Source organism: Acanthopagrus latus, chromosome 21 (genome assembly GCF_904848185.1).
Source record: "Acanthopagrus latus isolate v.2019 chromosome 21, fAcaLat1.1, whole genome shotgun sequence".
NCBI classification, from domain to species: Eukaryota; Metazoa; Chordata; class Actinopteri; order Spariformes; family Sparidae; genus Acanthopagrus; species Acanthopagrus latus.
The window spans coordinates 773,706-797,528 of record NC_051059.1 but is presented as its reverse complement, the minus strand read 5'-3'; the positions used below and the strand labels follow the sequence as shown (position 1 = coordinate 797,528).

Genomic DNA, 23,823 nt, shown 5'->3' with positions numbered 1-23,823 from the left:
TTCTTGCAGCTCCTGCTGATAGGGCTGCCATCTTCAACCAACTGTCCCTGAGCATTCTTATAATAACCAAAATACGCCCAGACTTCAGAAGGTGGAAAAATTCCTTGAGGGGGCTGCTACTATCAGGTTCTCCCTCCGCCATGTCTTATTCACTACATAACAAGTGCATGTTGCACACTGCGTCTGCATAGTGAGACTTGGAAGTATCTTGCAAGTTTTCCACACTGTGGATGTCAACCATGGCGGTTACCATGGTAATTAAAACTTGAATGGTAAACTTCACTTCACTTCGTCTGGAATTTTACCATGGTTTACAGTGACACCGGTGACTGTTACATCCCTAAGCATTACTGTTTTTGGTTCTGTAACGTTGCCCCTTTGTTGAAGTGTGGGACTTTTCTTTTTTATTTGAAGAGTGAAGGATCTGTTTAGTTGCCAGAATGAACACCAGACTGTCACACTCCTGTCACATGCTGCCGGCATGTAGTCTGGCCTCTGTTGTGTCTATACTACCCCTGGTGCTGGATCAGAGACAGAAAAAACCTCCACTCCCCTCTCTCTCACCGTTTGTTTTCCTTCCCCAGCAACACTTTGCTCTCCAACCTGCTCCACCTGTGTGCCACTCTACAGTCTAGACACCCTGCAATTGGAAGGAGGATCCCCGCTGAGAAGTACTCATTGGCCGCTTCGTGGAAGAGAGGTAATCAGTACATCCTGTCACATCAACTGGTGCTTCAAAGTGCCCTGTGGAGCTTCTTACAACTGCTAGTCATTGTTAGTATGGGTGCTGGCAATCCTTGAAAATGTGTGTTTTCAAGGTCTCAGATATATAATTACTGATGAAGTAGTTGAAACTGCTTAAAAGATAAAGAAGTAAAAACACAAACCTACAGACAGCTCATGCTGCCCTCACACTGCCCTTCACTTCTGTAACAGCTAGTAAATGTTTCAGGGTGTTGCCCAGATATGTATTTATGACACAGGATACTTTATTTTATAGTATAAATGAAGGTTAACATTGCAATATGCATTGTGTTGCGTCCTAAGCTGCTGGACAAGCTTGAAAATGTGTTAAAAATGCTTAGATTTCACTTTGTAAAGGGTGTAGGAGATTTGCTAGTGCAGCTAGCTGTGTTCTTCCCCTGTTCTCTTTGTAACATGTGGCTGGTACAATACACATCCCTGCAGATGGTTAGAGGCAATCATTGGCAGCAGTGTGCAGCAATGTACTAACAAAGACAAAGAAGACTGCTGAAATTTCAGAAGAGAGAGGTTTTTAGAGGATCAATGAAAAGAGGAAGTCCGAGGATCACCGCAGTCAGTTGGATTCATTCTCTGGTCTGAATGAGTACTGAAATGGTTGAAACAAGTATTGAATGCATTCTAATGTCCTTCCATTTACATTCCATGTTTGTGTATAAGGTGAGGACCTGTTCCAGGTTAGGGGTCAGAATGGTTTGCTGTATAACTGCATGGACCCCTTGCCAGAGGTTTCTGGGAAACAGGAAGTGGGCGACACGGCAGATCACATCCTCAAAGCCTTCTATCCCGTCTCCCCGTCCATTGACCTGCAGAAGGTACACCTGTACGAGGAGGAAGTGAACTGCTCAGGTGAGTCCTCTTCATGCGTCGGTGTGCTGTGTCTGTGTGTCCCTGAGGCTGAGAGGAGTGTGTCACTGTTCTCTCTTCTCAGGTTTCAGGAAGGGCTACCCTTACCCTCATGCCCACACACTTTACTTCCAGGGGGCTGGAGACGTTAACTGTAAGCTCCTCCCAGAACAATTCAGAGCCAAGATGGTGATGTTTGCCTTTGGAAACGCTCTGGCCCGTGCACACAGCCTGTATGGGGTGAGGAATTACTCATCACGTTTAACAGCAGATCTGTGATAATGTTATGTGTACACTCTGCTGAGCCACCATCTAAATAGATAATTTTTGCTGTGTGTGTGTGTATGTGTGTGTGTGTCAGACACAGCCACAGTCTCTATTGGGCCGTCCTATCACAGTACAGGCAGTGGGGACCAACGGGAGACTTTTCCAGTTCCTGGTCTTCCAGCTCAACACGACAGATCTTTCAGGAGACGATGGCATCAAGAACCAGGTGCTTCACTTGTATTATTAGCTGTGTGTGCTGCTCTGTAGCAAAGTCCAAGTCGACATCTCAGTGGCTGCAACTAACATTCATTGTTGATGAATCAGTTAATTGTTTTCTTCATTCATTTCTGTTTTGTTGGTGAAAAATGTCTATCAGTGTTTCAGAAATCTAAAGATGACATCGTTAAATTTCTTGTTTTGTCCACAACCAAAGATATTCAGTTTAGTGTCACACAAAGAAAAACAAAGCAGGAAATATTAACTTTTAACAAGCCGACATCACATTTAATTCTTTAAAAATGGCTAAAACAGATTAATTAATAACCCGGTTATCAAAATAACTGGCTAAAAACTAATTGTTGCAGCACTAATTTGTTCCACATATTTATGCCAAATGGTCTGGTCATGAGACGTACAACAGAGAGCAGCGTGCAAAAGCTGCAGTGGAACAGATGTGATTAAAATTTGCATTTTAATTGATTTTTCTCCAACACATATGAGACATTTTATGGAGAAATAATAGCCTCAGGGAGTTCTTCCCAAAACACTAATAATGAATATGTGGCTGTCATATGTTGATGTGTAATTTTTAAAGGAAGATTTCAACATTTTGGGAAATATTCTTGATCGCTTTTGTCACATCTGTCTGATAAATATAAAGCTACGTCCAGCAGGTGAGCATAAAGACGTGAAACAGAGTGAACGTTGTGTTGTGATCAAACACTTTGTGGCATGTTGACACACATCTTATTGTATCACTTTCTGTGGTGTCCATGTAAACAGGTGAGTCTCTAATCAGTATGATTTCAATTGGACATATTGTCCATGTAACCAGAGCTACAGATTGCAGGACTCTGGAAAGTTGCTGCTTTCCAACCAGGAAACAGCCTGGCACTTAACCCCTATGAAAGCATCGCTTGTCATCTTTACATTTCAGTTTATGTGCAGGTTTAACAAAGAAATGAGATGGAACAGGTTAATTAGAGAGTGCAGGCAGATCTATCGATATTTTGGACAGAGCCAGTGTTTCGAGTCGCGGTATGTTAACACGTGGATTGAGGCAAACAACTTCGTGCAGGGAGGAAACACAGGATAGCAGAGCAGGAAATAGAGTCACTAAGACATCTGGTTACCAACAAGTGTTGATGTGCATTGTAGAGCAACCGCAGTCTTTTTCGTCAGTCTGTGCCCCAACAGATAAATAATGTCTCCTTACTATCATTAGTCATGGTGTTATTGTTATTAATGAGATATGAAAGCATCAAACAATCATTTATGATGAACGAGATGTTCATACTTTGAAATAAGATCATGAAAAAAGGCAGTGAACTTGTATGTAAGCTAGTGTGTGATGCAGCGGTTCTCCATTGAGAAGTCGTTGTAAACAAACAGTGTGATTGGTTGTATTGTTCCACACATGTGAAGGTTAGTTCGAACCACTAAATCTGTGGTTCATACAGATATGAAGAGTCATATCAATCTTCTCATCTAACTGTCAACAAGAAGGTTACAACACTTATGTTCCCAAACTGTTTCTTAAACTTGTGACTTCACCAAGAGAAGCTGCATTCAGTGAACTCTCAAGACTGAACACCAACAGTGTGCTTCAGCTCATCAACAAGTAAACAGCAACACTGTTTTAGCAACTTCATTATGTTCCACCTTTTTAAAGGCAGACTGTCCCATGTGGCTTTAGAAGCCCACGATGTAGATTTAAAAGCTAGTTTTGAAAAGTTTGTATCTTGGCACTCTGTTATCTATGGCGGACAAAACGCGTCAGGAGCATACAGATCAACAGTGGAGCGCTGTTGGAATCAGTTGTAACTGACTGAGCCAGCTACAAACTCCTCAGAACCAAGTCTACAGGAGTAACTGATCGAGATTCAGGAGCTTGTCAGTGAAGTGTACCTAGAAGATCAGAGTATGGTTACACTGGCATCAGGACTTAATGAAGCGCTGTGGCTGATTGTTTAACTCAGGATTGAAGAGTATGCCTAAATACAGACCCAAAGAAACTTCTCAGGACTCCTTGTCATCATTACTTTTGATCAAGTAATGCAACTAAAATCCATGCTATCACAAAAGAATGAGTTTTCATGACTCAATCAGAGTTGATGTACAGATGAGTGTGTTTCTCTTCCGCTGTCGGCTGGCCTTTGAATGCTGTTTGCTGTTTGCTGTTTGAAGGTGTGGCTGGATGAAAATGTCGAACTCTATGATTATGCAAAAGTCCGACCTCTCATCAAGAAGAAGCAAGTGAAGGTACAGTGATCATTTTCTGTCTATTAATAATTAACTCACTGCCAAGTTTGAATATGCAGTTCACCCGAAACATAAAGATCCGGTCATCATCTCTTCCTCCATGCTGATGAAAAGTCAGGTGAAGTTTAGTAGTCACAAAACATTTCTCCAATCTGATACCACTGGTGGTTAAGTGTGTGATGTGGGGAGCTTTGCAGGATGAACCCCCTTGTGGCAGTAAATGTGTATTTACTGACAACTTTAATAAACAAACCCCTCTTATCATTTCTAACTTCTACATCCTCTGTTCTTTTCCTCACCTCCTCTCCTCTTGCCTTAGTCCTTAGTGAGAGCAGAGAAGGCAAGGAAAGACAGAGGAGGTGAGGCAACAGGCATTTGACAAAATGAGACATCTGTGCTTCTGAGGGATCAAATTGAGACTCCACCCGTTTTACACATAAAGCTGTGTTTATAGGTCTTGTGGAGAGCTACTGCACTCCTTCAATATATGCCCTGAGATGAGCAGAGCAGGAGGAGATGAGGAGGTGCAAAATGGAGATATGGAAAGAGCAGAGAGCAGCAGTGAAACATGAAACAATTCTGATTGGTTGCTGTGTCCCCCTGTAGGTACCAGCTGGTCTGGCAGGTTACAGGCCTGAAACATTCAGGAAGTTCCTGGCCCTGTACCTGCATGGAGCCGTGTAGGACTACACCGAGTTCTGTGTGTGTGTGTGTGTGTGTGTGTGTGTGTGTGTGTGTGTGTGTGTGTGTGTGTGAGAGATCAAAAGTCCTCCTTCACTGATGTGGTTCACAACAGAATGAACTACAAAACTCATTGCCACCCTGAACCCCCCTCCTCCCTTTGCTCCTGATTCTGTAGAGCTCATTCAATAAAAACTTTCTGAATATGTACTGTGTATGTGACGTTTTTGTGATTTAGCACATTAAAACTAAAAGGGGTCATATCCTTCCTCCTCGCACAAATGTTCTTTTTCAAATCTGAGACTATAATGACAGACTAGTACACTGTTCTGTGAAGAGACCCCAATGAGATGCTCCATTTAAGCTTTGGAGATTCATATATGAGGATAATCTTGGAAAAATGCCTAGAAGTGATGGTAACATCAGCATGTCTGCACAACAGTGCAAATGAAGCGATGACAGTTCAGTGGGAGATCCAGATGTTTGACTGTATGGCGTGATTGAGAGGGTAATGAGGGTGCTAGAGCGAGGGACAAAACTGGTATAGTCTGCTCCCCTCCAGAACTTTAGGCTCAAAGTTATCATTGGGGGAGTTACTGGAGAGCTTGTTGCTCTGGGCCTTCTACATCTAAGTCCCACCTCTCAAATAAGACCATCAGCTGAATACCAACAGGATGTCCTACATTGTCTATGTGAAGTAAAAGATGTGGGATCCAAATCAAGCTGAAGAGAATTTTTTTCTCAAATTTTTTCAGCTGCTCTCCATTTGAGGGGTCATGTGACCCACGCTAGCTCACGCAATACACACCCATTATGAAATCTGAAATCATTAAAACTAAAACTGATGATTTCAAATCCGTAAAGATTTTAAAAAGCTGAATACATGCTGAATAGTTCAAAGTTTGGTGCACATCCGTTAACCATAGTATGTTCTGTGTTGTGTTCAATGTTGTCCTGACTGAAGGAAGGACTCAGACCAGGACCAGCTGCTGGTTGCTCTTTTAATGAAGGCAGATCCATGGATTTGTCTGTACAAATCAACAGAAAAACACATAAGGCTCTGTAACATGCAGTCTCCTCCACACAGCACACGAGTCTCAAGCAGATACACATAACGTTACAGAAAACTCTGTAGACTAGCATGTGGAAACATGTCTACTTTGTAGCTTGCAAAAAGTTCCTTTACAAGTTTTACATTTGTTTGAAACATTAAAGTGAAACTCTTGGGAAAAAGCAACATAGGCTTTATTTGTGAATGTATACGAGTCAAACCTTTGTGTAAAGGCATAATTACGATGAAAGAGGCACTTTTAAGATTTACTGTAGTTTCGTTTTCAGGCAAGCTAATTTTCAATGGGAGTGCTACAGGCACTCTTACCCTAGCATCAATATCGCTATTTTTAAAACACTAAGAAGGCTTGACACAACATGAAACTTTGCTCGTAGTATCACCAGGGTCTCTACACATGAATATGAGCATTGAGAACATTGTTTTTGAACTACTCATGTTAGCTGCTGCATCTCCAGTGCGCCGCCGTATTGGCAGACAAAAAGTGTCGGTCCCTGAGTGCGACCTAACAGGTGGGAGAGTAATGGTGGACCTCCTACCTAACTCTTTAACTGCATGTTCACAACCTAGAGACTAACATTTATACACGCATAAAACAAGGTTTGCCTTTCCTAAAACCTAACTAAATTTTCAAAAATGGTGAGCAAAATAATACATTACCTCCTCTCAACTAGCCTGGCACGGACTGAGAGAAGCACCGGAATGACAGCACAAGGCCTGCAACCTCTTCAAGTGACAGTACAGGTATTAACACTTTGGTCTGAATACAACATTCAGACATAAATAAAATAATAAAATAATAAATAAAATAAAATGATAAACAATAAAACACATCTTAAACATATAGCAACAATATTCATCAGGATTTGGTGACATATCAAATGTAAAAATAAAGACATAATCTCAACCCGGTGACACTACCATTGTAAATTATTATTTGAAAAATATATTTAAAATATATAAGTTAGAAATTGAAAAGACTGAAGGTGCTTAAAAAGCTCAACATTTCAATCGGTGAATGGTCTCTGTAGCTGAACGTATGCTGAAGCAGTACGAAAGTTGAATAATTCCCCATAAGGATGAAGGGGGTAATTTTGCTGAATATTTCCAAAAACAGATAGAAATACCAACAGTCATAACCTTAACGTCCTTACAGAGGAGAACGGTTTGATAGATAAACGGTTTCTGTTGCTCAAAATTTGTAGGAGGCGATACCTTTTGAAAAATGTACAGAAGACAGAATAATAATATTAGAAATATATATATATATGAAATAACAGAAGAACAATAGATTAACAATAACTAGACATTGAAACACTGAACAAATATCATGAACATGGTGAAGAAACAATAGTGTTGACGTTCTGTCAGAGACGTTTCTGTTCTGTGTCACAGAGATGTCTACTGATGTTAGCATGCTAACCAGCTAGCCCCGGCCCATCCTGTCTCTTAATACCACTCTGTAGTTCAAGAGGTGATAGTCTGGCAGCGCCTGCTGTAAATCACCTCCATACTGTGTCCCCTGTCTTCAGACTGACCTCCGTCCACCTCAGAGGCTATGTTCAGTCGCAGCCTGATGTCTAGCTGCGTTTGCTGGGAGGCTGCTGAGCCTGGTCTTACATTATTACATAAGACCAAACCCATGTCTGTCTGTGTTTAAGCAACATGGCAGCAACTGTCTAACTGATATGTACCTCTAAAGCCTGAAACGCACCGGGCCAACCGTTGGCCGTCTGAAGCGTTTGGGGAGACTTCGACGTATCTTAGACCAGCATGGAAATCATGCTGATCTATGCTGGTTTGATGTTGGTTTTGATGCCAGCACGATGAAGCTCGTCCACCAGCAAGATCCCATTAATTATGGTGGCCTACGAGCATAGTCTTGCTGGTGAAGTTGCTGATGAAGCTGGCCACCAGCATCCCATCACCAGCATACCAGCACCAAAACACAACATATGCTGGTCTATGCTGTTTTTTTTCCCAGTAGGGCAGTGTAATCAGTGATCAGTGTGTTCAATTTGATCAGCGTGTTCAGTGATCAGTGTGCTGTGAGGAGTGGCTGGTGGGACAGACTAACCACATGTATGCAGGTACATGTAAACATTGACATATATACATAGAAGCCGCTGCGATACATCGATGTCGCCGCCATATTGGAGGAAGTAAATGGAGTGAACTTCATAAAGCTCCTTCTACAAAGTAACGCTGCGATTCCTCGTCAATAAAGTATTTCTGATTCTGATTAATATATTAAGAAGTCAGTTGTCCATATTTAAACTTAAATTTAATGAAACAAGTTGACATTATGGTTGACAGATACATGTCAGGATCTGGTTATTACGGACACAGATTACATATTTAACAGTAATGTATCATCATCACAGTAACAGCGTTACATACATAAGCAGCTATAAACACTCGTAAAAACATTAGAAAATGGTTTGGTGCGGACATGTTCACTAAACATATAAAGATTAGTTCATGTTTATAATCATCAGAGAACGTACAGACGTTGTTTTTGGTTCGTATCTGTTTCCTGAATATATCCGTATGTGTGTGAATGTGTAAATGAGGGTATGAGGCATTAACTTACGGCACTGTGTAGAAGTGAGCTTTATAAAGTTCACTCCATTGACTTGTATTAGTTCACGGGGCGGATCTGCCTCCTCCAATACGGCGGCGACGTACGGTCCAGCGCTCAATGAGGCGTCTATGTATTCATGTCTATGCATGTAAATAACCTGGAGTTTGGAATTGTAGATCGAGTTGTGTCAAGGTACCCAAACACCTGCACAGAAATACCGGAAGTTGATGGCCTTTCCCTCATTCCCGTAGCGAAAAGAAAATGTCACTTAGAAGGTAATTTATATTCCATGTAGGCTCTTTTGTCGTGTGTATTGTTTTATAAGATAGATATGCAAGGCGGTCTTGTGCTTTAGAGAATGTTTAAAAGCGCCTTAGCCATGACTGCCTTTATTTTGAAAGATATAACCGGATGAGTCCTTGTCGGTGGCGTGCACAGCAGGTTATCAGTCATCATCATTCGACTTGATACTTGGACAAGCTGCGGTCAGGTCAGTCACTAACTTGTGTTTAACCGTAAGCTAACAGACTGAGGTGAGCTGATAGCCTTCCATGTTGTTCTGGCTCTCCAGCAGCTCGGCAGCAGCTGGTCTGAGCCCGACCACTGAAGCTGGGTCGGGTTTTTAAAAGTCAGTCTTCTAGCTGAAGAATAAATGATGGCAGGTGTGTTCATGATGTTGCTATGAACCGTTGGACAGATCTTCTGTTTGAGGAATGAACGCGGTCTACAGTAGTCCTGTACCGGGTGTGGTCCTCTCAGACCTGTGAGGTGTACTGTAGACACAGGAGACAGAGTGTGAGACAGATTGAGCCTAGACTACAGCTGTTGTCTCCCTTCCCGGTCCGGTCCACTCTCAGGCAGCAGCACATTAGCACATCTGGGAAGTCTTTAGTTTACTTGTCTCATTTCACAGGAAGCTGCTGCTCTGAACTGTGTCACAACCAATGAGTGCAACACTCCTGTAGACACGGAGCTACTGTGACCTCATGTTTCGCAGGCAGAGACACGACAGGGACAGTTCACCTCAGGTTCTGGACAGACACGTGTCCTCCTGCCTGTACTGCTATCAACCCATCTAGATTGTGTCGATGTGAGTTGTTATGTTTTGGAGAGCTCGGCCGTGGAGATGGCGCTACACGGCGCTAGATGGCGCTTTGCTAGTGGAGCCCAATGTCCCAGAGAAATATGAAGAACTGTGTCTCTTCCCACAGACCATAGTCTCATAACCTGGTCATAACCTGATCAGACGGGATAACCCAGACACCTTGTGAGCAGTTTAATGTAGGAAATAATACGTGTTAACGGTATTAGTGCGCAGAGACCTGTGTGGACGGACGAAAGGCTCGTGCTGTGACGACGGCAGGTAAACATTAATGGCTGAGCTGTCACCAGATAGCTCAGTGACATAGCTTCTTGTCCTGGAGTAAATTGTTGCTCCCTAATATTGAACACACATGGGTTTCCTCTAAGTCGTAGTGCTGTGTATCAATCCGCATTGTGAGGTGCACAGATATCTGTCTGTCCTCTCTTCAGGTGTATTTCTTATCAGCGTGCACTGATGGCGAGCACGAAGCTACCTGTCAACTCAGCAGAGGAGCACAACGTTTAAGTTACCACATTCGGTGCTGTAAAGACACCGACCTCTTATACCTGCTGAGTACCTACTATACTCTCAAGTGTTTGGTTCTAAAGCAGGTCAGGGACCCCGAGACAAATTAGAGACCAACTAGTGTCAGTTTAGGGGCCCCTGATGTGAGAAGGTCTGAGAGCCTCTGCTCTAGGGACAGCAGAGCTCAGTGTCATGGGCTTTGTGGAAGCACTGCATGTATACTGGTTTTCCTTCATGTGTAACTCATCAGCTGTATCACTGAATAACTCCCAGGAAAATATAGTAAATGAAGCAATTTCTATAATTTTTTTGTCAAGACCCCAAAAGTATATATATTCCACTGTTGGGAACTGTCTCTGCACAGCTTTAAAGATGAGTTCCAGAATGTCCGCTGGTCTGGAGAAACAGAAGCGGGAGGAGGATGAAGAGGAGGAGGAGGAGGAGGAAGAAGAAGAAGGAGAGAGTGTCAATCCCACAGAGGTGAAGATGAGTCAGATAGTGATGCCCTGCCACAGCAACCATAGAGAGGAGCTGAGCGTGGGACAGCTGCTCAAATGGATAGACTCTACTGCCTGCCTCTCTGGTGAGGTGTGTGTGTGTGTGTGTGTGTGTGTGTGTGTGTGTGTGTGTGAGAGAGAGAGAGAGAGAAAGAGAGAGATTCAGTGATTATTAGTCATGTGCTTTGTGTTGAAATGTTTCTTCATGTGTGAGTGTCCAGAATATGTTGTAACCAGTGACTAACCAGAAAAGACATGACATTGTCTGTTTCTTGTGGGCAGCTGAGAGACATGCTGGGTGTCCCTGTGTCACTGCTTCCATGGACGACATCCACTTTGAACACACCATCAGGTAACAGGAAGTGTATGTGATGTGGCATGCTGATTATACTTTTTGTACGTGTGTGTGTGTGTGTGTATATGTATATATATATATATGTGTGTGTATATATATATGTATAAATGTATATATGTATATATATGTATATGTGTGTGTGTGTATATATGTATGGCTTAGTTAACAAAAATCTCAATAAGTATATTACACAGCAAAATATTAAGTAAGTATCTATCTTTCTATCTGTCTATCTTTTTCTACAAAGAATAAACATTAAATGATCAAATCAAATCAAAATCTAAGTGAAAACAGATTTCTACAAAGTAATTATTGAAGATATATTATGTAAAATAAGTGATTGCATATGTATTCACAAGTCAGTCTTTAGTAGATTTGTGGTAAACATGAAGTAGTATTTGGCCTTAGTCACAGCACTCAGTCTGTATGGATCACTCCCAGTCAGGTCTGCACATCTGGACACCTGGCAAAAAAGATCTGCTTTGGTGTCATCAGATCAAAAAATCTTCTTCCAGTGGACTTTAGAGTCACCCACATGCCTTTGGATGAACGCTCGCAGAGATCTAATGAGCTTTCTTCTTTCTGCTCTCGGCAGATTTACAGGTGCCATATTCCTTCTATTTCGTAACGATGGATTTAACTGAACTCCAGGGGATGTTCGTGACTTGGAAATGTTTTTGTAACCATCCCCTGACTTATACTTTTCAATAACCTTTTCAAAGAGGTGCTTTGAGTGATCTTTTATCTTCTTAGTATAATTGAAGCCAGGGGTACTGATTAACTGGTGACTGGATCTTCAGACACAGGTGTCTATATACTACAGTCACTTGAGACACATTCACTGCACTCAGGTGATCTCCATTTCACTAATTTTGAGACTACTAGGACCAGCTTGCCGGACTTCTGTTCAACTAGATCAGTCACTTTGAAGGGGGTAATTATTTATGCAATCATTTATTTTACATGATATATTTTTTAATTAATTAACATTAATTTGTAGACAACTGCTTTCACAAAGAGTTTTTTGTGTATGTACACACAGTCATCACTAAATCTTCCTCATGTCTGTGTTCAGCGTGGGTCAGGTGGTGAACATCAGGGCAAAGGTCAACAGAGCCTTCAACACCAGCATGGAGGTCAGAGAAGGTTGCAGCATGTCATTCATGATTTACATTGAAGCATTTTTATAAACACACAAGCACCTACTCATCCCATATTACTTTACATTCATACCGTGAATATCTGCTGTTTCTTCTGTAACAAACCTACAACACACAAAACACCCCAATATTTTGAAATAAGTAAAATAAGACACTTCTTATGATTTTAAATAACCTGAGCATACCAAAATGAATTAAAAGTCTAATATGTAAGAATTCTGCATTTATATTTCTGAAAACAACAAGACCTTTTTTTCTTCTTCTTGTTGTGCTGTGTCCTCACATGAACCCTTACTAATGCTCACAGACCTGGTGTGGCCAGCCTGTAATGACTCCAGATGAATGATAATATGGCTCCATAACTTCTTTGTGTGTACATCAGCAAGTGTCTGCTAACATATCTATATGAACTTCAAAGGTGATGGTGCAGGTGGAAGTGCTTTAAGACCTCAGTGAGCTTTGGATTGAGCGTTTGATACTGAATCAGCTGCTTCTTGTAATTGAAGAACATTAGTAAAGTCATGCTTTAGTGCACAGTTATGCTTTGACCTGAGATTATCTCTGATATATTTCACCTCAGGTGGGCATACAGGTAAGCTGTGAGGACCTGTTCTCTGACCGCCACTGGAGGGTTTGTCACGCCTACGCCACCTTTGTTACCCAACGCTCAAACACAGGAGAAAAGGTAAGGCCCATGTTTAATGGCAAACTAAATGATTTTGAGCTTTCGTGAATGTGATATGATTGGTGGCAACTTGCTGCAGTACTCACTGCATACCTACATTGACCCTTTTTGCGCCACGGACCGCCCACCAATAAGGCAGAATGAATGGGATCCCTGTGCTTGTTTCACTGCAACGAGACGGTGATGGGAGACACACGAAGTGTGATCCTTATGTCCAGTCCACTCCGTAACTTATTAAGGTAACATACTTTAAGGCCACCATCACTTGCAGTCTCCAGCAGTTGTCCACTCACCATCCCCACAGCTCCAGTTAAGTATATAATTATTAATTATGATAAATAATAAGATCCAATTTACATTAGATTGCCTCAGGGGACCACCCTTGAAGAAGGGAAAAGATAGCCAATTCATCAAATCAGTCTCAGAAAAAGGTACTAAATTGTTTGTAACAATGATTATTAATTAACGTAATACCTTCAAGCAAAATTACCATAACAGCTGTAATGGTCGCAGGATTTCAGAGTCCTTGACAGAGTAGAGGTTGGCAACAATCACTCTTGTACAATATTAAACAGACAGCAGGAAGGTTCAACAGTCTTTTATTTAACCTCAAATGAAAACACACAAACTAACTAACATGTTCTCTATACAGGTGTGTGTGTATGCGTACGCGTGTGTGCATGCGCGATGTGATGCCACGTTATAGAAGAACTGCATGCAAAGTCCCTTAGTCTGTGTGAAGCATTATTCAACTAGCTAGTTTAGCTGTGTAGCAAAGAACATTGCCAATAACCTGACCTGGGATAACAATAACACACGACTTGAACACATGTGTATTACATCGACCAGAGTGTGCTTAGCCCTGCTAGGCTGTGGGCGGCTGTAGCTCAGCGGGTAGAGCAGGTCGACTAGTGATCAGAAGGTCATTGGTTCAAATCCCGGCTCTGGGCAGTGCTGAGCTGCATGTCGAAGTGTCCTTGAGCAAGATACTGAACCCCACATTGCTCACTAGTGACGGCCCTGTGATGAGCTGGCGACTTATCCAGGGAGCACCCTGCCCTCGCCCTGAGACAAGGCTGGGATTGGCTCCAGCAGCAACACCCCGCGACCCCATGGAAAGGGATAAGCTCAGACAATGACATGACATGACATGACATGCTAGGCTGTGTGCTATCTAGGCCTAGTTCAATGTTACCAGTCTTTGAAGAAAAGGTACTGGTGATTCCTTGGCCGATGAACCAAGCAGGAGAAGGTTGGAATCCCAATGTTGAACAGTGCTGTTCTTGCTGTACAAAGTCCGATGAAAGAGGCTATACGGAGGAAACTGGTGGCTTCTTTCTTTTGCAGGGATAGCAGCTTGGTGCTAACTTGTTTCGTGTTCCTTGGATTGTGCAGTTCGCTAGCCAGCTTTGTTTCACAGCTGGTGCTAACTGAGCTGGAATACTAGCAGGACAGAGCAGATAACCTTAACCCTTCAAACTGAATTACTGAAAAAGAAAATATGACGCAGATGAGTAGAAAACATATTCCTGTGTCGGTTGTTGCAATTGAGTAGTGCATTTGTTTGTGTGTGTGTGTGCGTGTGTGTGTGATGTTTTCTCACAGTGAGTAGACACATCTACTGACATTACCTCACAGGTGATCTTGAAGGCCATTGTCCCTCAGACTCAGAAGGAGCAGGTTGAATACAGCTTAGCAGCTGAGAGACGTCGAGTCAGGATGCTACACGATGACATCATCAAAGATCTGCTCTCCAGGGGGTCCATTCAGCAAGGTAAGTCAGATGCACACTGCTGCATCACAGCTGGATAAAACAGATAGTGTAGGTTGAGTTTGGAGATGTGATGGATGTTCGAACTTGTTGCTGAATGAGCGCGAAGGACTGAAGCTTCAAACAAAATGATAAAATATAAATTAGAAAGTATGATTGACAGATTGTGTCAGTGGAAACAGTGGGCCTGTAGGAATGTCATGCATGTTATCAAGCATGACATTTCTTTAATGATTAAAAACACATCATTACAACACTGCTGTGCTCTTAATTGTCATGAACACGCACACTGTTGATAATATTGACTCAATAGCAGTGTTGAGTCAATATTAACAACATTGTGCATAGTTAGGACACCATCTGATGTCAAAAATTATCACTAGGACACCATATGTGAATTGATGTACTATTACTTACGGTTTGCTGCTAATGAAACAATATATCTGGGAGAGGATTTGAAAGATGTACAGTACACGTTCAGGAATCTGTAGACCGTATCCACACAACGGCCATTTCCCTCTGACATCACTCTCAAGCATCACACTGCTGTATTCCAGGGTGTATGTCATAATACTGCAGGGAATCTGAAAAATCGACATCATCTCACAGCTTCATTATTAATCAGCAACTAAGAAGACAGAGGACATGGAACCATACGTAAAGATAAACAACATATTTGAGAAACCATTAGCTTCTGTCAGACAACAACTAGCATTAGCATTCAACCATTTCCTTGCTAACATTACTGTTTGATAGTGCTTTATGAAATGATCAGAAAAGGAAATATTTATTTAACCCTGGAAATAAAACCTACCGAATGTAATAAAAGAGTAATATTAGATAGGAAGTGGCTGGATGCTAATGTTAGCTAATGGGTTACCAGACGTGTTGTGTTACCTTGAACCATGCCCTGATCTCTCTCCATTTCTTCACTCCATTGTATATCTATTTGCTAATCACTCAAGAAGACATGTTGAAATCATAGCACTGTGTCGACTGACGTCTGAGCTTCTCCACCTGGGAAATGATTAGTTTTGGTCTTTTCATATGAATGTGGAAACATATAGAGTAACACCAACCATGTCCATTAATGTCAGACTTTTGTTTGTATGTCAGCCGACAGTTCTGCAGTTAATGATGCAATGCCAGCAGAGAGGACCAGGGTGGAGAGTGTTGAGCTGGTTCTACCTCCACACACTAACCATCAGGTTATTTCCGTCTGTCTGTCTGCCTCTCTGTCCATTTAATTTCTGTCAATCAGCAATTCTTTATGATTTGATTACATTTGCCAATGAACGCTCTTTTTGTATTATTCTTAGAATGTTTGTATAATATTCAGATTTTTTGTCATACTCACCCAAGTTACACATTTTAGTCATTATAGTATAGACTGTATGATCATATCTGTTTGTGTACACGCCAGGTGAATACATTCGGAGGACAGATCATGGCCTGGATGGTGAATGTAGCTATAATTGCTGCCAGGTACAATCACACACAGAGGCTTCTCAGACACATGGCTTCTTTCTTTGTCACGTATCATCGAAAAGCTTCCGACTGATTGAAGACAAAGACATTTGAACTTGCCACTTGGTTTAAGGTTTAACTGGCATAGTTTTTTCTTTTTTTAAAACATTTTTTTAGCCTTTGGCTTCTATTGACAGGAAAGCTGAAGACATGTCAGGAAACAGGTTGAGAGTGAGGGGGAATGACACTCAGCAAAGGGCTCCAGACCGGGACTAAAGCACGGGGTTGCTGCAGCAAGGGCAGAGCCTCTGTACATGGGATGCCTGCTCTACCCACTGAGCTAAACAGCACCCCACTGGCATTTTAACTACGATGTTTAATGGACCAATCACTGGTCAATGAAAAAATGCAAAGATTGATGGAAATAATCATTAGTTAAAGCCCAAGCACAATGAAATATGCCAGAAAACAGTCTTCAATTGTGCTTGATGTAAATGAACCATCACTCTTGCAGGTTCCTACATTATCACTTCATGAATGTTATTGGGACCAGTATAGGATCTACAATGTGGCATGTGATTTATTTTTTCTATTAGACTAGCAAAGTGAGAGTGCAGCCAGAAGATTTAGATTATGTGGTGATCTGAGCCCTTAATGTTAGTCAGCCACAGGCCTAGAAGCTGTATGGTAATAGGCCTGCTGTAGTTGTGTACTGTGGATCTGTCACACACACACACACACACACACACAGTATCTCTGTAATCTGTGTCTGCCTGTGTGCAGTCGTCTGTGTCAGGCTCACCCGACTCTGCGGACCATTGACATGTTCACCTTCAGAGGACCTTCTCAGATTGGAGACAGGCTGCTGCTCAAGGCTATAGTCAACAACGCCTTCAAGAACAGGTTTAAGTGCATCCATAATCAGAGAAGATAAAGATACAGAAGATAAGATCAGATAAGATCCAACCTGACTCGTCTGCAAGGAGTCATGACAATATTTGATGTGTGTCCTCAGCATTGAGGTGGGGGTGCGTGCAGAGGCCTACCAGGAGGAGGGGCCTAACCGACACATTAACTCTGCCTTCATGATCTTTGAGGTGCTTGACAACCATGGGAAGCTATGTACATTACCACGGATACGACCAGAACCCCTGGTGAGTTTATGGAGTTAATATGTCCAGAAAAAAAGTCATGCAGTGTTTAAAAGCTGAAACACTGGATTGCCACACTTGAAGGTTATGAACTCTTGATTAGCAAGCTGAGTATGTGTTCAGACAGGGCAATACCCAGGCAAGATCAATAAAAATATAATGCATAATTAAATACAGTATTATTAAGTAATTTGAAACAGTGGGAGTAGGTGCAGTCAGTGTTTTGTAATACTCAGAAACTGACAAGCTGTTGGTCCTGGTACCACAGCCACTGATGAAAGATGGAAATGTTAGTCAGCACCACCCAGAGAAGCTACAATATACTGCACATGGCTAATCATTTCCCAGCTGTTATAAATTGCACTCAAATTTACTTGTACTTACATTGCCCCCATGTTACCTCACACAAAAGTTTTCCAAGGCTGCTATTGGAGCAATCTGGAGGCCTGACCGAACAGAGATCAGAGCTGTTAACTCAATGTGACTCAATATGTAGAAAGAATGTTGGAGGGAAAATGTCTCCACTCATAAACCCTCATAAACCTGAAGAGCTCCAGTGGGTGGTAAATACCGTGGATTGCTTTACATCAGCCTCTCTCAACAGAGGCGATTGGAAACCACTGGGCAAATCAGTACTTTCTTGGTGGGTGTTTACACCTGAAATTCACAACAGGATGAGTTGAAACTTGCTACTATTTGCAAAAATGTGGTCTGCACTACTTATAATGTTTACACCAATACGTGGAGAGGAGAGGGTGAATAGTTTGATTGCTTTACTGAGGTGTTTCTGGCAGCTGTCTGTAGCACAGCCTCATGCTGCCTTCACTGGAATGGGATGTCCCACTATCATCTATAAAATTGTGTATTGCGCTTAATTCCAAGTTGCAGCCTTTTGAAAGCATTCATTTTTCCTTGTGATGAACTGAACGTTGTGTTATCACCGTGGCTACAAATGAACAAGTGAAATATTCTGTTGTCGGACTTCCTGTGAATGCAACACAACACTCTTCACTTTAATTGCCTTTAATTTTATGACTTCATTTAATAATCAGTCTTCTTGCTCAGCATTTCTGTGTGAGGTTGGTAACCACTGCTGTCTAGCATCATAGGAGGCCACTAGAACTGCATGTTGGCACTATCATCCACTGCTGTGAATAACTTGCTTCTGCCCAAGACAAGATGATGTCGAAAGAGAGTCTGATCATGGAAAATTTAGGATCCAATGTTTGTGGAGCTTGACCCGTAGTGAAGGCTATAAGTCAGGATATTATGGCATCTGCAGTGTTGTCTTAATGACTTGCCTGGTTAAGTTAAACAAAATAAATGAAACACATTTTTAACATTCTGTTTTATATTTATGTTGTAGGAGTTTATGGATGTACAAATCCTAATCAGAATCAGAACAACTTTATTGATCTCTGAGGGGAAATTGCTTCAATTTCATGATGTAGCACCTTTGAATGAAATATGATTTAACTGAACTGCTCAGACAGATAGATGATGTTAGGTTTTTCTTTCATCTACAGGAAGGAGAGAGGCGCTTTCAAGAAGCCATAGCCAGGAAGAAGATCCGATTGGACAGGTAAGCTGTTTGTCTGTTAGTGTGAAGAGCACACACCTCCTCAGCTCTTCAGTTTATTTGATATCGTCAGTATATTTGGACTAAAACTAAGATGGATGGAACATTCGGGCTCAATATGCCCCAGAACCATCTACATAGTGTAGAAATGTGCATCATGCTAAAAACATGCATGAAACATACAAAAACAAAACAATATTTTTTTTTCTTATCTGTGTTAAGAAAAACAACTAGGTTTGGATAGAGCGATGTATCACACAGTTCTGACTGTATCTTCACACTGTCCAGGGTAAAGACAGTATTCATGCAGTGCAGTGATGTTGGTAACTCATATGTTTCAATGGTGCTGTTTTGTTCATGTAACAGTATCATACTAAAATTTTCTAATTGCTCTCCTTTGTTGTTACAGAAAATACATTATTTCCTGCAAGCAGGCCGAGGTCCCTCTGTCCGTCCCCTGGGACCCCAGAAACCAGGTGAGGAAGAAGTTCAGGAGTCAGTCAGGTCAGGTGTGGATAGCATGTTAGTCATATTTCAGTTTGGTTCAGATGGTCACATAACCATATCCAGTGATCCAAATGGGCACATAAACATGGTTTCATGGATGTTTCCCCACAGTAGGCCCAACAGTCCCTTTTAATTCAGTCTAGCCTAATCCAGTGTATCACTCTAAAATCTAAACTACCCATAACTGCTGAACCATAACTTAATCTCACCAGATCTCAGATCTGCGTCAAACTGTACTCACACACAGAGACCAGCAGCCTGAATACATCTGATGTCTTTCATCAGCATCCAGGTGTTATTACCAGAGATATGAGTGGAAACATGCTCCGGCTTCTTTGGGCTTTTTTTGTGAAGAGGGAGGAGACATTGTGCTAAACAAGTAAAGAGAAGAGCAAGGACTGAAGCTCCTCCATGATGTTCAGTTATTCTCAAAACTGAGTACATAGAAAATGTGTGCACGTGATAGATGCACACCATCTGCAAACAGAAAACCATCCCCACATTTCTGTGTATAAAAGCAGTTCTGCAAGCAAGGAGCTATGACCAGCATGAGCTCAGTCCTCACTGCTGAGGCACAACAGCCCTCAGTCCCTCCTCTGACAGTCTGAAGCAGGGTGGGATTGAAGGTGGCTCGTGTCTTCCCCTCTTTCCCACAAGTTTCATGGAGATTTACTTTACCTCTTCTGAGAGAACTTACTCACATAGTTTACTCCCTCTCTCTCTTTCTATCTCTCAGTCCTTCTATAACTCTCTATAGTCATCTACTATTGAAATATAGAAATGATAGAAATGATATTCCCTGATTTGAGATCATACTTCATTAACATCATGATAACAAGAGACATGTGGCTTTGTATGAAACAACTGACTCAGGCCACACGCTGATAATGCTGCCATGATCAGAGCAGTGTTCATGATTCCTGATTCAAGGACCATACTAATTTCTCCAAGTTGACCACTGAATATTTTTAGTTCATGTGACATGCTTTTGATTGATATCTTCATAGTAAAACAGAGCTGCAGCCAGACATCAGCATGGGCTGAGGAGGTTTTATTCTTGGGTGCACGGTGTTAAAAAGTTATCTTAAAAGCACATTTATGGATATCCTTATCTACATTGCTTGTTATTGTTTCATTGCTGTGTGTGTGTGTGTGTGTGTGTGTGTGTGTGTGTGTGTGGTCCCAGGTGTATCTGAGCTATAACAATGTCTCAGCTCTGAAGATGTTGGCTGCTCGGAAAAAGTGGCGCCTCAGCTCTGAGAAAGACAAGGTAGCTGCTGTTGTCTCATTGAAGGTGAGAGTTTTGTTCCTGCTGGCTCAGGAGGAGCTGGATGTTTCATTCTTCTTTGTTCTCAGGTTCATCTTTACACCCTGGAGCAGAAGTCAGTGTTGAGTTTCAGGGTAGAAGCAGAAGTGGATGTTCCTGCTCACAGAGCCTTTTGTCTGCTGGCCGAGCTGAGCAACAGACCAAGCTGGGACACACACTATCAGTAATGCTGTCTCACACACACACACACACACACACACACACACACACAAAGGTCAGAGTATACCATATGATGAGATGAGATGGTGCTCAGGGAAGGATTCAGAGGAAGTTTGGGTCAGATGGAAAAAAAAGGTTGGATGTTCTTCAGGATATCTCAGCAGCAGTTGGAGGCTTTCTTTCACATTTCATTTTCACATTTCATTTGTGAGTTTACAGCAGAAATTGACAACAAGATGAGTTGAAACTTGAATCTACTTGCACAGGGGGCAGCATTCTCCCTCAGATTCATGTATTCAGTGTTTTTATTGGGTGCTGCAGTATTTACTTAAGCTCGTTGTCGCAAGTGCAGCATGTCTTCTGCATGTTTGGGCTGAAACACGAGAAATCGTTCCCAGGATTTAGAAAAGGAGCTTCACGTGTGTACAGGTGGAGAAATGCCCAGACTGCTACACTCTTAGTTAATCTTTGGTTTCCTCATCATATTAGTTAGTGATTGACAGTAACCAATAGGCTGCAGATTGTTTATCTGTGAATATGGTGCGTCACACATTCATTCAGAAATGGTTGTTCAGAACTACACAGTTCCAGCTTCAGAGCACTCTTCAGTGTCCTCTGTATGGAAGATATTTCAGGCCAAATTCAAAGTAAAATAATTACAAATAAAAGGTTATAATTTCAGTACACAACTAGGGATAATCAGATCATGAATAAATGTATAAAGAAAAAGTAAATTGAACAAAATTAAAATGTAAAATGATCTGAAAGCATTGTCTGAGGTGAGTAAATTAGAACCTAAAATGGAAAGCATTTGTTCACATGAAATTGTACATGGTGATGGAAATATGACAAGTGGAACATGAAAGGTGTGGTTCAGAATGGGGAATAGTTCAGCTTCAGTGGACCTTTAAACTAAAAATCTAAAAAGAAATCTATGAATGGAGTAACAACTCAGCTCATTCCTGACCACTTTAATCAAACCGAGTTGCAGCATTCTGCTAAACAACTGAAGTAGCTGGAGACTTGTTTTAAAACAGAGAAACAACCAAAGAAACATAAGAGGACCCTGTGCAGGGTGTATGAACAGTATTCCTTCAATCATTCCAAATAAAGGACATTTCTGCCAGCCTCGTCAGTGCTCTCACTCTGTCCTTTCCTCAATCAGGAAATGTGAGCTGATTCATCGCGTGGACGCTGATGACTTCCTGTATCGTGTAGTGACTCCATCAGTGCGTCACGGTGGAGTAGGTTCCCCAACCTCAGCCAAGGAGGGAGAAGGGATTCTCCAGGACTTCATCTTGTTGGCTTCCATGAGGAGACCATGTGGCAGCGGGTCAGTAGAATGACAGGCTGGATGGTCTCCGTTAGGGCTGTATTATCCAGGAAAATATTAGTTAAGGCTGAGTATCGGATCGGGACTCGGTATTGTCAGATACTAAATATTAAAGGACTCGGATAAAAAAAACCTGATCAGGACATCCCTGGTCTCCGTAACAGTTGACACACCGCCATCCTTCAGGGTTTACCTTTCTTGTTTTTCCTCCTCAGAGACCCGTATGTGATTGCTCTGCGGTCAGTGTCCCTGCCCACTCACCCTCCCACTGAGGAATACAACAGAGGAGAGGTTCTGTGTGCTGGATTTACCATACTGGAGACCAAGAACAACATGTCACTGGTGAGACTGACAACAGTTTGAGTGATTGAGCGTATATTTACATATAATCTGAACAAACTTTAATTTAGACCTTTTTTCAGATCAGTTACTATAACCAGGCATCTCCAGAGGTTCTCCCCTACATCTCCAACGATATCGCTGGCCTCTCCTCTTCCTTCTACCACACCTTCTGCTCCTGCAGCCAATACCTGACCAGGAACAGACTGCAATCCGCCTCCGACGAGCAAACCTGCCAATACCAGGCAACATATACAGAGGGTCCAATGTGTGCCAATGAAGCTGACAGACTGTTTGTGGCCCTCTGCAGCACCCAGCTGTAGACAGTCTGTGTGCCATTCAGGCCAGTTTACATCACTGAGTATACAGTCAGGTCCAGCTGCTCTTTATATAGCAAGTTACAGTTAATACTGTCAGAGCAGTTCACATTGAACAAGATGATATTTGGATTGAAACAATGAAAGAAAATCCAATCTAATAAACGAGTCAATGTTTTCAAGTGAGAACAAAAACTGTGTGCCTTATGTCAAAATAAAGGCTCATTCAATTGTAATAATCATGTTTGGACACAAGTAGAGCATCCAAATTTGTGTCACCAATGGTCAGTTAATGAGATTTTTGTATGTTTGCACATCTGAGATAGATGTTAATGTAATTGTGAATGTATTCAGGTGTGGGCTGTACAGGAAAGGTGTTGAGAGAATTGTCTGGCTGCAGTCACCATGAGGTACTAAAGATAAAGAGCATTGAGACTTTGTCCATTTTTCATAGGACTTTATTAAATTTTTATACAAGAATAAGCTGGCTCTATGTCCTTCCAATCAGATGTCAATGGGAAACTTCACAACAACAGACTGTATGACTCTTGTAACTTTGTAACTTTATGTCGGAGTTAGTTCGATGGTAACATGTGTTCAAACTAAGAGTCTACAGCCTAGTCTACCGTTTAAAAGTACCCAAGAGTCACACTCAAGTTAAAGTTAATGTTAAATGTTAAAGTCGTGTTAATAGATCTGGTCAAAGGTCACCATTCAGATAGCCATCCACAAGCTTCCAATCTTCTTATTGTTTTGACTCACAAAACAAAAAAACACTACACTACACACTAAACACACTCCACCATACACTCCAAACGCGCTATATGTCACAAATCTCTCAACTCTCAAAACTCGCCATCTCTATCGCTGTCTGTAT

At 41.8% G+C, this 23,823-nt stretch overlaps 2 protein-coding genes across 8 annotated transcripts in view; both read left to right on the top strand.

Annotated features, from left to right (window-relative positions):
* The window catches only part of mrpl37 (mitochondrial ribosomal protein L37), a 14,834-nt gene extending 3,921 nt beyond the window's left edge, over window positions 1-10,913 (top strand). The window contains exons 3-9 of one of the 2 annotated variants that reach the window (XR_005071981.1): window positions 585-700; window positions 1,423-1,611; window positions 1,694-1,848; window positions 1,970-2,101; window positions 4,282-4,356; window positions 4,963-5,108; window positions 10,888-10,913. Coding sequence is in view for 1 of the 2 variants with exons in the window: in XM_037082642.1 (XP_036938537.1) it covers window positions 585-700; window positions 1,423-1,611; window positions 1,694-1,848; window positions 1,970-2,101; window positions 4,282-4,356; window positions 4,963-5,040 (745 nt within the window). In the remaining variant the exon portion in view is untranslated. Of the gene's footprint in view, window positions 1-584; window positions 701-1,422; window positions 1,612-1,693; window positions 1,849-1,969; window positions 2,102-4,281; window positions 4,357-4,962; window positions 5,248-10,887 lie in introns of those variants that run through there. The other variant, XM_037082642.1, reaches the window with a different exon arrangement.
* Window positions 8,172-23,429, top strand: LOC119010491 (acyl-coenzyme A thioesterase 11-like). Of its 6 annotated transcripts, XM_037082633.1 has the most exons (18): window positions 8,172-8,196; window positions 8,867-8,965; window positions 10,664-10,882; window positions 11,079-11,148; window positions 12,227-12,287; window positions 12,892-12,996; window positions 14,635-14,770; window positions 15,884-15,975; window positions 16,191-16,252; window positions 17,018-17,137; window positions 17,250-17,388; window positions 18,912-18,967; window positions 19,374-19,440; window positions 20,658-20,741; window positions 20,828-20,961; window positions 22,123-22,290; window positions 22,506-22,632; window positions 22,713-23,429. In XM_037082633.1, the coding sequence occupies exons 1-18, from the start codon at window positions 8,187-8,189 to the stop codon at window positions 22,950-22,952; spliced, it is 1,989 nt and encodes a 662-aa protein (XP_036938528.1). In that variant the 5' UTR covers window positions 8,172-8,186; the 3' UTR covers window positions 22,953-23,429. The 6 variants fall into 6 exon arrangements, with proteins under 6 accessions (XP_036938528.1, XP_036938527.1, XP_036938531.1 ...); XM_037082632.1 differs by lacking the exon at window positions 8,172-8,196 and having other exon boundaries at window positions 8,812-8,965; XM_037082636.1 differs by lacking the exons at window positions 8,172-8,196; window positions 8,867-8,965 and adding an exon at window positions 9,092-9,180.
* The last annotated feature ends 394 nt before the right edge of the window (window positions 23,430-23,823 follow it).

Bases quoted from the DNA above. Each gene is read 5' to 3' on its own strand.
- LOC119010491 (XM_037082632.1), top strand. From the start codon at position 8,827: ATGTCTATGCATGTAAATAACCTGGAGTTTGGAATTGTAGATCGAGTT. The intron at 8,966-10,663 runs GTAATTTATATT...GTCTCTGCACAG, and splicing joins AAGAAAATGTCACTTAGAAG to CTTTAAAGATGAGTTCCAGA. The intron at 20,742-20,827 runs GTAGCTGCTGTT...CTTTGTTCTCAG, and splicing joins TCAGCTCTGAGAAAGACAAG to GTTCATCTTTACACCCTGGA.